Here is a 13,743-nt window from a genome sequence, read left to right on the forward strand (position 1 = left end):
ATTAATTAAATAAAAACAAATAAAGATTTGTTTCCATTCTTGATTTTTGGAAGAAGATAATTAAGATTTTATTAAAGAAATAAAAATTTATTTAATTACGATGAAATAATTAGCTAATTAAATAATTTAGCGAAATTATTCAATTATGAGAAAAATGAAATTGAATTTAATTAAATAATAAAGATTATTTAATTAAAGTGGGATTGAACTAATCAAATAATAAAGATTATTCAATTAATGTTAGGAAATGAATGATTAATGATGGAATGATTTACATGATTAGGAAAATAAAAAATTTGAACTAGAAGAATGACACTTGATCAATTAATCGATTAGGGCATAAATGTTAGTAAGTTAGTGTGCGCAAGCATGGTGCAATTTTGGGTGTCTATAATAAGATCCCAAGTCCTTGGGAGCTTGGCGTGTCTTGCCTCTTTAATATCTTGATAAAAGTTTTTCACTGCTATTCTATACTTTACCAAGAGTATGGGCATAGGCTCATACTCTTGCTAAAGTGGGGGCTTAATGTAGCATTGTAAATTGTATCCCTATACAATTTCATCCTCACTTAGGACTCACTTTAGCATTTTGGCATTTCATGCTTTGACCATCATTCCTAAAGCTTCGACATCATCATTCCGAGAGTTAAGTACCATGTGCTTTTGCAATTTAATTTCCTAGCATAACATTTATTGTTTCAATATTCTTATTTGTAACACAACTATGTTATGTAGATTAGTTTTGTATACTCATTATTTGCATTACTTAATTATTTTAGATAACACTTTAGGAATTTTCATTTATTTATAATAGAGTGGTCTCATGTAACAATTTAATTAAGTTTGTTGCTTGCTTTCTAGTAAGATAGGCAATCCCATGTAATTTTTTTTATTATACATTAAAATATATTTTAGAATCTTCTATTTAAAACACAAAAAATAATTTAGAATCTGTTTCTATAAGAAAATTAACTATATTGATTACTTTGTAGTAATATGAACTTTCTATATAAATTTATCTCCTACACACTTGAAATTTAGATTTCAATTATAAATAAAAAATAAATAAATACAAAAATAAAATTATATAACAATTATTCATTGAATTATTTTTTAATCAAATATTTAATTAATTAATTTTTATTATTACAAAATTTATAATTTAATAGTCACTTGAAATAATATATATATTTTCTATGATACCAGTTAACTTTAATAATAAATTAAACAATAATTACCAAATAATAAACATGCAATTTCCATAATCAGTATTAACAATAAGAATAATAATAAATTTCTGAAATTAAATGTATGCCATTTTTAGAATCAATGTTTCCCTTCAAACTCATTATGATCCATAACCAGACGAGATAGAGAAAAGAGAGAAATCATCCGTGCTTCGAATTATCAATTCCAGTGGTTAAAATTTTCCTTAAATAAATTAAATAAACAAAGAAGCAAGACATATATCATTGTCAAGAAGAATAGTGGTGGAAGGCACAACATAATTGGAGCAACGCCAGAGATGATGTCACTCTGAACGAATTTCCGTGGAAGTAGCGTCAGCAAGAAACCATTCAGGTCTACCAATCTACTACTTTCATTCAAAATCTACGAACAGACTAATTTTATATATTTTTCTGCGATATCGGTTGAGCGCTGTTGCTTGTAAGAGGAAACAAATCGTTTCATGTAAACTTTTGGACAACGATATACTGCTAACTTATATGAAGAACGGTAGCGATTCTATGAAGGCCCTACATTATTTTTGTTTGTTTCCAGTTCAATCACCTTTTTAGTGAACAAATTTTTAAGGAAATCTCTAAGAGGGGTTTCAGCCTTTAATGCAGTGATCTTGAAGAATGAAGTTGTCCAAGTCAGAAATTGATTTGGATCATCCCAATGTGGAAGAGTATCTGGCAGAATCACACTTGGACGGGTCTTTGGGGCCAGACAAGAAGCTTCTACTGTATCCTTCATTTTTATGTTTGTCAATAATTTTTGTTCCTTATATTTTTAGTGTGCATTCTATATTTTAACAATTTACGATGCATCCATGGAGGTATATACAATGATACAAAGTTATACATCTAAATCAATGTTTAAGAACCCTAATTACAAGACATTCAAAATTGTTTGTTGTTCCAACATACACATATACAAAATCTCAGTCTAGAACTCATTATATATTTAGAGTTAAACCATTATACAGTATTGTGCTACCACAGCTAATGCATTACCCGTTTATTTACAAAGGGTAATATGATTAGCTTTTCCAAAGAAGCACAGAGTATTCGTGGAAAAATACATAAATTGAACAATGATAATTGAAAATCTGCATGTTTTTTTAGCTGACACTGTAATTGAAAATGTTGTATGACAGCACATTGGCCAAGTTCACGTTATTCCCCTTACCAATTACTGCACAACTCAATCTTTTATTTGTTTCATATTTCTTCCTACAGGCGGTATACATAAAAACGCCTGCAAGTGATAACTCCTCATATACAACTTACAACTATTGAGTTTTTTAATTTATATTTGAATGAGGTCTCTAATAGGCCTGCAGCTGTCAAATGAGAAAGATTACAGTCAGCTCATGACCAGAAGTAGCTAGAGCAGTGTATAAGATAGTTACACCTTGAGATTTTTGAAGAGATTTCAGACTAGGAGTAGTGATCTAGGGTTTCCCCTCGATTGAGAAATGTATATAGCGACAACCTTGGTCTGTGTGTAGTTTGGTTGAGGCACAGTCAAGATGACAACAATAGGGAGCAACAGTGTTGGTAGTTGTTTTTCAACAAGTCACACTGATCTAATTTAGCACAATATCATGTTTTTTTTCCTTGTGCTTTCTATCTTTTAGCATGACAATTCTCGTTTTTCTTATATTTAGATTGGATTCTAAATTTTGTGGGAAGCTGCTGTTCTTATTTTGGTACAAAGTGCTTTTATACTGTATTCTTTTTAAGGTTTGGTTTTCTTGTCTCCTAGCTTAGATGAATCACTAAGATGGTGATTAACAATTATAAACCCTAGAGCTCTTGTTCTATAAAAGAGACCTAGGGTACATGATGTGGGAGCATCCCTAGGCATTGTGGCAAACTTGAATTGTTTTGGGGACAGTGGCTATGTGGCTTATTTCAGTTGTTCGTTTGCCTATAAGTTTGTGGTTACCAATCTGTGAAAGAGAAAGTTAGCACAATTCACTGCAATTTGAAACTGGCTATAATGGATTTGAAAGCAGTTTGAATTAGGATTGATGGATGCCATGTTAATGTTTGAGGAAATATGGATGAATAAATGATTGTAAATTTGTTTCAGAATATGTATGGGTTGATAGTTGTTTCATAGTTATGATTGTTGTGACAGGTTGTTTGGGGTTTGTGCCAACAAAGGAATACTTGTAAGGATTTAAATATTTGAAGTTATATTTTAGTCGAATTTTCATAGTAATGTGTGTAGTCCATGCCTTAAGTTTGGAACTGGTGATTCCATTGTGTGGTTGTTCTATAGATGGAAAGTGAAACGGTTGTGGCTGGTGTGTAAGAGGGCCTTGTTGTCAATTTTAATTGCAACCTTTTGTTGGATCTCAAATCCAACAGCTCAGTGTAACATTGGAATGGCTTCAAGGTGTGGGACCTTGCTGAGTGAAGCTAAACCTCCAAATGATGGGCTGGTTCCCCTCCTAATCTAGATGCAAAGTGCTTAACTATCTTAACATCGAATAAACCTATTGACTAACCCTATTCTATCACTTGCTAGGAAAAAGGGGACTAGAAATGCTTGAAAGGAAAAGGGTGGTGATGTAACTAGACTAAATGGTGTCTTCGTGCTCACTAACAGCACACAACATCAATGAAGCTAGCAATTAAACTCACATAGCTCTCTATGTCAAAATTTCTTGAGGCAGATATGAAGGTAAGTGGTTTGACAAGTATTGAATGGGAAAAGATTTACAAATGGTCCCTGCAAACAAATTTCACTCAACCTCTATGTACAAAACTATAGAAATGATCATGCCACCATGAAGGCAAAAGATTTGCATAAGGAAGATGCGAGAAGATGTAAAATATGCTAGCTTTCATTGACATGGAGGCTTAGAGCCTGTTTACAATTACAAAGCTGCAAAATTTGCATATCTTTAGTAGAGAAAATGAAGGAAGAACCCCTTACAACGAGCACAAAATGTGCCTTTTATTTATGTAAATGTAAATAGACTGTTATTATTTTCTGAGCAATCAGAATTCTGAGACAACTAGTTTAAAGGTTTTAGCGTAGAATATAAGGAATGTAAAACCGATTTTAATAGTCTTATCGATTTGCCTCTGCAGTTGAAAACAAATGATTATGTTTTACTACCGATCACTGTATTGTTTTCTCCTATCGAAATTATCTTATTCAATGGAGAGGGTAGTGTATATATATCGTTTGCTTCCATTGGATCGTGCCTCCACAGGGGGTCGCGATCCTATGTGGAACCACGTGGTTCCACATAGGGTCGTGACCCTTGTGTGGAGCCACGATCCTTCTACACCGGCAATCATTTCCTTAAGTAAACTCAACGATGCATTAACATAGCATAGCAATTTTGTTAGTTAATACTAACTAAATTTAATCTTAATTAAATTGCACATGACAGACTTAGTTTCTGTGCGCTGATAAAAAATAAGGAGATAGATTTATTTTTTCTGAGTGTTACGACTGAGACTATAATTAACACTCCCTCTTAGTCTTAGGAGTATAGACCTAAAACTTAATTGAGCTCACCACTAATCTCATGAGAATTACATCACCTAGGTGTGAAGTATCATCGCGTGATACTCAAGATATACTCACTTTGATATCCAATTTTAAGTATCAACCTGTGATACTAAGGATATACTCACTTTGATATCCAATTTTAAGTATCAGTCTGTGATACTAGGTTTCTACCCCAACTATAATGACAATAATAATACCTCTAATTGAAATCTCAATCCGAAGTTTGGACATTCATATGGTAGAGTTTACTATTTTCATGGCTGGTGTTCATTTAGTTGTCAATCCAGGAACGTAAAACTTGAAATGGGTCTGCAATATATATGCACTAAGCTCCTTAAATGATTATTTTGCATTACTGCAGTGACTAACATTATGCAGAAAGGAAAGGCAGGAATGGAAATCATAAAAGACTACATGAAAGCTTCACAAAACACTGCTGAAATGATCTAATGAAAATAACAGAAATCACATCGTTCTGTCTTGGCTGCAGGAACAGTCAACGGATCTATTTCCAGTGGCTGCAGGAACAATCCAGTCATGAACTTCTACTGCAACTAAGTAAAAACTAACTTCAATAATCATAAACACAGGATCACTCACCAAGTGGGCCCCCTTGGATGAGTGATATCAAACTCTCAGCAAAGAACTATTAATAGATCAGAATAACATATTCTTATTCATTTCTTCTTGAAAGATGATTACATATTCTAAAAGAGAAAATTCAGAATGCTTGACAAAAACTCTGCTCAATCCCTTTCCATTTTGTCTAACTCTCAGAAAAGAAGGAAGAGCTTATTATAAAGAAAAGATCAACTACAATGGACAACTCAAGTTACGCCTAGAAGAATAGGCGGATAATTGTCAGATGAAGGAGATAACTGAGAGCTTGCCTGTAGGAACTATGGATTTGAAACCGAACCACAGTCTTTGCACGCCAAAGCGATATTTTGCGAATTCAATATGCACCAGAGTTAAACTCCCATGGTGAAGTACAACTGCTCCTATTATGCCATACATTGCGCTCGCTTGAATCTCCTTCAGTTTGACCTCTAGCTATCTGAACGTGATTCTCCAGTCCTTAGGTGCGAAAGAAAATCCTCCACCGCAGCATCAATTATTATCTGCACTAAAATAGAAACAACATACAAGGACATGCATATGTATCTTACTTAACTAATACATTCATTAACTCACATATGAAATCATCCTAAATAATCCGCATATCACAGGGACAAATCATTTGGCTGCAGGAATAAATTGGCATGGCTGCAGGAATTAACCGACAAAGTTCAAACATGATTTCTTAAGTTCAGTTTTAAAACATGGATTACATATAGTCAATTCACAATACTTTACTATCACAATGCAACCCAGAAGATACCAAAAACCTAAGAGTCCTGATAAAAAACATGTCAAAACATCGACTTATCACTAGGGATATACTCACTTTGATATCCAATTTTAAGTATCAATTTGTGATACTAGGGATATACTCACTTTGATATCTCTGATATAGTATGTGCATTGACATTAATCCGCTTACATAATGTCTACTATAACTTATCATATTACTGATATTCAAATTTTCTGATTTTCAGTTTATATGATCTTTCAAACATTTATAAGATCGTCACCTTACAATGTTAAAATACAAGTGTTCATTAACTAAAGAATCGTCATCCTTTAGGAGTGAACACAGGGAAAGGTTACATACTTCTGTAGCGTCCTAAAATTGCGACACTTGCAATTTCGACTGCATTTCGGTCTTCATGATGGCGACGCAACACGCAACCTGAATGGAGACCCCGAAACCTGATTATGACACTGAAAACTGCATTTTCTTGCACCCTGGCCTGAACCTCCTTTGCACCCTGTTGTCCCGGGAGGTGGGACCAGAGCGCCCAGCGCCCTGGTCCCTGGGTCCTATTTTGGGCCCGGTCTCTTTTGGACTTCGGGTCTTTATGTTTGCAAATTGGAAAATTATCTTTCCTGGTCGGCCTAAGGTCGGGAAAATCAGTCTATCAGCCCTAAATGACAAGTATATAAACTACATTTTCCTCTCTCATTTAGAGAGATACATGACGGAAAAAGCGTGGAAACTATACTCAAGCATTCAAACATTCCTTCAAACAATTGATCATTTCAAGTCTCCATTCAAGGCTAAGTGTTGCATTCAAGACAAGGATTCAACCATTGAAGAGGAGATCACTTACAACATACTACTACAACATACAACATACAACATCTATACCTTCGCACATAAGGATACAAACATCCTTACAACAAGGTATTAGTACTTGTTTTACATTACAGACATTTACATTTACAGCATTGCTCATTTCTTGGTTAATTCCAAAACCGGGGTTTGACCTAAAGGCAAACCCCTAATCCCTAACCCCCCAATCGTCCTCGCTTTTCTGTGTGTAGGTTGCAGGTATGCGGCTGAAATTGAAGATCTGGAATCCTTGTGCAGAGACGAACAGATCCCCCTTCGTTTCGCGGATTTTTCGGAGGACCGTGGCGCTCGGGCGCCATTGTCCCGGCAACTTTCGCTCAAATTTGCAGGATAGCGCCGTATCGACATTTTAATGCTAATTCCAGGTCCGCAACTTCATATTGTATTCCTATCTCAGTTTATAAGCGAATCTTCCTCACTTTCTATGCATTCCTAGCTTAATTCTTCTATGCACATTCTTTACAAAAGCGGGTAGCCTTGCTGTCATAACCCTTGAAACTCATTTAGCATCCAATCTTGCATTACGTGGGATTGGATCTTGTGGGTTTCAACCCCTTTTTTGAATGTAAAGTCTCTCCCCTAAGTGAAAACCATCAACCCTAGTGAATCTCCCTTCTCTCTCCTTGGAGTTGGAAGAGGGGAGAGCAACTAGGGTTCGATCGCGATTTTCCGCTTTACATTTTGGTGAACCCGACGTGAACATCCTTTCTGATTATTCATAGTTAGATCTGAAAATTGGATTCCTTGATTACATTTCCATGTTTGATCTTTTGCAAATTTTAGAGGTTGATTGCATAAAAACCCTAAATTTTCTTTTTAGTAATTGAACTTGTGAAATGTCTAAATGTTAATGCTTGTTTCAGATCTGCCCTTCTATTACAAATTATCAATTCATATCTATGCTTTAATTTTGAAAATTAAGTGGTTAAGTGTCAAAACCCTAATTTTTAAAACCCTCTTGGTTCAACCTTTGTCCGACAATTTCATTGATCAAAGCATCTCCAAATCAGCTGTAACTTTGGATTCCGCAATAAAACCACAATATCTTTCATCCCTGAAAATTTGGAAAAAAGTTGCGAGGACCGTGTGCACTCCGAGCGCCATCGTCCCTGACAGCTTAAATCTGGAAGATTGGCTGATTTTACTGAAAATTGCTACCTCTAAATTCAAAACTTTCTCTCTCTCTCTAGTGCATGAGTTTTACAACAATAAGCCCTACTTACACTATTCCCGTTAGACGAAGCCGTAGAATTAAGTCTTTCCGAGGTTTAATTACCGAGGAGATGGAACCTAATTTGAATAGCCTTTTTAACGAGGACATGGGTAATTCCTCTAATCCTCCTAATGATGAAGAAGCTCTTCATGAGGTTTCTGAAGAACAACTTTCGAAATTGGATAACCAATTTGACGATTTTCGACAATGGATGTCTCAAGAATACCCCGATAGTCAAGCTCTTCCTTTAATTGAGGGTCTAAAACGAATGCTTCAAAGTGAGAAGAATGGAATTGATATTTTGCGTGGTATTGCACACATTGTGGATTCGAATGTGATGCCTATGAAGAGTTGTGCTGAAAATTTGGGTTATACACAACCTCCTACTCAAGTCAATCATTCTATTCCTTTGATGACTTCTATTGCTAGCATACCTACCTTTACATCAAACATAATGGCTACTTCTACACAAGACATTCCTTCTGTGATCACCAGTCATGGGGGCAATCCTTCTTCTTCAATTAACCCTCTTCCTTCATTTAATCCGACTTCTTCATTCGTCCCTTCAATGAGTGTTCCTATTACATCTCCACAAATGAACATGACGCAAGGGGGCAATTCATTCAATCATTCCATTCCTCCTTGTAGTGTTCCTCCTGTCCAATCATCTCCTATGATTAATTATCATAGGGTCCCACCACCTTACTCTTTACCTTCTTTCAATAACATAACACCTCCATCTCAATCTAACACATCTAATATGAACTCTTCGACTGAAGCGACCATTAACAATCTTGCACAAACTGTCTCTTCTTTACAGCAACAAATTGCCTCCATGAATCAATCTAAGTTTAGTGTGCCCACATTTGATGTTGCGAGCCCACTTTCTCTTGACATTGTTCGAGCTATCCCTCCTAAACATGTTGAAATTCCGCATTTGGAGCTTTATAATGGTAAAGGTGATCCTCTAACACATGTTAAGACTTTTCAAACAATATGTACTGATTTTGCTTATGACCAAAGGTTGCTTGCAAAATTGTTTACTAGAACATTAAGAGACAAAGCCCTACAATGGTATTGCTCGTTGCCTTCCTATTCTATTACTTCTTTCGAACAACTTGCAAATGCTTTCATTCAACAATTTCAAAACAATATAAGTCCTAAAGTTACTTTGATTGATTTAATGCATTGTAAACAAGGTGTTAAAGAAAAAGTGACTGATTTCATTGGTAGATATAAGCATTTGTATGCTCAAATTTCTTTTCCAGTGCCTGACAATGATATTCAAAGAATCTTTATTTCTAATTTACAAAAAGATATTCGAGACAAACTTCTGTTTTCTGAGTTTACTTCTTTCCAACAGTTGTGTGCAACTCTTCACAATTATCAACTGACTGTGAGTCAAATGGAACAATCACATCCTATGGCTCCGAGTGATAAGGGTGATAGCAGTCAACAACCATTTGGGAAGTTTAAACCGAACAGAGATTCCATCAAATTCAATGAAAACATCATCAACAACAATGTGAATGCAGCATCAGGTGTGCCTCCTATTTCTAAATTTTTCAAGAAAGAAAGAAAATATACTCCTTTGAATGAATCATTGCATAGTATTATGAATAAGTTATTGGAACAAAATGTGCTTACTCTTCCTCCTATAAGACAAATTGATCCTGCAAAGATTACTTCACCTTATTTTGATAACAAAGCTTTTTTTCAATTTCATCGTCAGCCTGGGCATGATACTGAAAAATGTTTTTCTTTAAAGGGTAAAATTCAAGATTTGATTGATAATAATACTATTTCTGTTTCTGGAGTGAATGATAAAGGCAACACATCTGTAGCTCCTCCTAATCAAAATCTTCAGATTTTCATTGATCCATTACCTTCTCATACCTCTAATGCGATTGAGACTAACGATTCCTCTTTTTCATCTGATGGTCTTGTGTCTATGACTCCGAATGTGATTAACTTTGTAGAGCAGCAAGAAAACCCTAAAGAACCTTCCATCACATTTGATTCCAGTGAAACCATTAGGGCACCTGATGGTCCTTTATACATAGTTGCAAAAGTCAAGAATACACCTTGCCGTGGAGTGCTTATTGATCCTTCGTGCATGGTTAATGTTATTACTGAAGAATTTCTTTTTACTTTGCAATTGAATCAAGTGATATATGACAAAACAGATGTGATTGTGAAACTATTTGATGCATTTTCTTCTCCTGCAATCGGTTCTATTACATTGCCTATTGAGGTCCATAACAAATCCCTTGATGTGAACTTTGTTATTATTCCATCTTCCGAACAATTTCGTGTGAAGCTTGGCTATCCTTGGCTATCTTCCATGAAAGCTATTGCTTCTTCTATTCACAAGTGTTTGAAATTTCCCCATAATGGTGAAGTTGTTACTGTCAATCATAGTCTCTTTAAACCAGCTGAAAGAACTTCTAGCGTTCCTATTGATTACTTTTGGCCTAAACAATTCCAATCTCTTCCTCTGCGAAGTGATCATCTTTTCAAATCTTATCAAAAGTGGAAAACAGATATGATCCTATCTCTAAGTGAACCTAGAACACCCAAACTTGATATCCCTATCATTCTTGAGAAGGAAGTTCTTCCTTTGAAAGATAAAACTAATGTCTTTCCTCAAGAAGATTCCCAACCCATTCCTATGGATGTGACTATATCTAATAAACTTCCTAAAAGTAGACCTATCCCTCCTCGTCATGATGGACTTGGTCTCCTTCCTAAACCAAAAATTCCTCCTTTATATGGAGCAGTTCCTCCTCCTTCCTTTTATAGAGAGAAGAGACCTTCTTCTTCTCCTATTATTCAACCTAAGAGACCACAACCTAAACACCCAAGTGATAAGGATGAGAACATTCCTCCTCCTCAATCTTCTCAACTTCCTACTAAGACTAGACGAAATCGTTCTGCACGCGAACGTCGACGAAAGCGTCGTCTTAGAGCTCAAGGAGCTGCTTCTCAAACTTTGCAATCTCCAAAAACACCGTCAACAAGCATTATTCCATTTTCTCCAAAATCTCCAAAACATAAGATGCATGATGATCTTGATCCTGTGCGAATTAAAGACCCTATTTTTATAAATCTTGATGATGCTATAGATGAAAATGTTACTCCTCTTGCTTCTGATAGTGAATATGAACTTTTTGATATTGATAACCATTTATCTAATGAATTTTCTAAAGCACTTATCCTAGCTCCTAGACAAGAACAATGTGGCTCGGAACATGAACATAGCCCTTGTTTGGATCTTGTGATAGCTCCATCTGCTGTGTTGGATGTTCCTCCTCTAGCGTGTTCCCTGCCTTCCCGAAACATTGATCAGCAAGATCGGGGGGTAGATGACGTGCTAGACTAGATACATTAGCATAGCAGATTCTCTCCTCCTCTCTTGTGTTACTTCTTCTATATGTTACTCTCATTCTTCTATTTGTTGTCCTTGGTGTTGCCTACTTGAGGACGATGCAAAGTATTGAGATCTCTCGATCTCTCTCATGTTGACTCAAAAGACACATGTGTTCCCTTCTTCTAGGTGACCTTCCTTGATTGGAGAATGAAGAACAATTATGCATACATACATATGATATACATGAATAATCATACAGCATACTGACCCCGAGGAAAGCGAAGTCACCTCGTGCTTTGTGTTTTGTATCTATTATCCTTGGGCTTATCTCACACTTGGGGGCTAAATCCTTGCGATAACGTGCTCCTTTCTCATTTCTTATATGTATCACTACCTTAAAGCAATCACCCCCGGTGAGGCGTGTGCGATCGCTTTAACGTAGGGGGGCATACATCCCGTTCATATCTTTTCAAGATACTTGAAAATTTCTTGACAAATTTAGCTTTGCCTTGAAAATTTTTGATATCTTTCTTGCATGACTCATAGTGAGGGAACCTTGCTACTGACAGTCATGGTTCTCCCTCGTGATCTTCCCTTTTACTTTGTCAATCGAAGCCGTAAGATCCTTAGTCCACTGGGGGCTTGGTGTATCTTGCCTCCTTGACGTGGTGAAAGTCTTTCAATATTGTTTCCTTGTACTTTACCGGAAGTATGAGCATACATACTCCCGCTAAAGTGGGGGCTAAATGTAGCGTCCTAAAATTGCGACACTTGCAATTTCGACTGCATTTCGGTCTTCACGATGGCGATGCAACACGCAACTTGAATGGAGACCCCGAAACTTGATTATGACACTGAAAACTGCATTTTCTTGCACCCTGGCCTGAACCTCCTTTGCACCCTGCTGTCCCGAGAGGTGGGACTAGAGCGCCCAGCGCCCTGGTCCCCCAGGACCATGGCGCCCAACGCCCTGGTCCCTGGGTCCTATTTTGGGCCCGGTCTCTTTTGGACTTCGGGTCTTTATGTTTGCAAATTGGAAAATTATCTTTCCTGGTCGGCCTAAGGTCGGGAAAATCAGTCTATCAGCCCTAAATGACAAGTATATAAACTACATTTTCCTCTCTCATTTAGAGAGATACATGACGGAAAAAGCGTGGAAACTATACTCAAGCATTCAAGCATTCAAGCATTCCTTCAAGCAATTGATCATTTCAAGTCTCCATTCAAGGCTAAGTGTTGCATTCAAGACAAGGGTTCAACCATTGAAGAGGAGATCACTTACAACATACTACTACAACATACAACATACAACATCTATACCTTCGCACATAAGGATACAAACATCCTTACAACAAGGTATTAGTACTTGTTTTACATTACAGACATTTACATTTACAGCATTGCTCATTTCTTGGTTAATTCCAAAACCGGGGTTTGACCTAAAGGCAAACCCCTAATCCCTAACCCCCCAATCATCTTCGCTTTTCTGTGTGTAGGTTGCAGGTACGTGGCTGAAATTGAAGATCTGGAATCCTCGTGCAGAGACGAACAAATCCCCCTTCGTTTCGCGGATTTTTCGGAGGACCGTGGCGCTCGGGCGCCATCGTCCCGGCAACTTTCGCTCAAATTTGCAGGACAGCGCCGTATCGACATTTTACTGCTAATTCCAGGTCCGCAGCTTCATACTGTATTCCTTTCTCAGTTTATAAGCGAATCTTTCTCACTTTCTATGCATTCCTAGCTTAATTCTTCTATGCACATTCTTTACAAAAGAGGGTAGCCTTGCTGTCATAACCCTTGAAACTCATTTAGCATCCAATCTTGCATTACGTGGGATTGGATCTTGTGGGTTTCAACCCCTCTTTTGAATGTAAAGTCTCTCCCCTAAGTGAAAACCATCAACCCTAGTGAATCTCCCTTCTCTCTCCTTGGAGTTGGAAGAGGGGAGAGCAACTAGGGTTCGATCGCGATTTTCCGCTTTACAACTTCATATACTCAAATATATGACCAAGAAGTTTACATAAATTTTAGACATCAATTACATTTTAACCATACCAAGATACCTCCTGAAGTGATCAATTTTCACTCTTGCTAGGGGTTTGGTGAGAATGTCAGCTGTTTGATCTCCTGTATTGACATATTCCAGTCTTATTACCTTTCT

At 36.6% G+C, this 13,743-nt stretch overlaps 1 protein-coding gene across 3 annotated transcripts in view; it reads left to right on the forward strand.

Annotated features, from left to right (window-relative positions):
• Positions 1-1,349: 1,349 nt before the first annotated feature.
• LOC131075007 (glycerol-3-phosphate acyltransferase 9) overlaps positions 1,350-13,743 on the forward strand; it is a 211,544-nt gene continuing 199,150 nt past the window's right edge. Inside the window, exons 1-2 of one of the 3 annotated variants that reach the window (XM_058011779.2) lie at positions 1,350-1,580; positions 1,850-1,968. In XM_058011779.2, the coding sequence (XP_057867762.2) occupies positions 1,862-1,968 (107 nt within the window). In that variant the 5' untranslated portion in view covers positions 1,350-1,580; positions 1,850-1,861. The other 2 variants (XM_058011794.2, XM_058011803.2) reach the window with 2 other exon arrangements.

This window comes from Cryptomeria japonica, chromosome 11, assembly GCF_030272615.1.
Source record: "Cryptomeria japonica chromosome 11, Sugi_1.0, whole genome shotgun sequence".
In the NCBI taxonomy this organism is placed as follows: domain Eukaryota; kingdom Viridiplantae; phylum Streptophyta; class Pinopsida; order Cupressales; family Cupressaceae; genus Cryptomeria; species Cryptomeria japonica.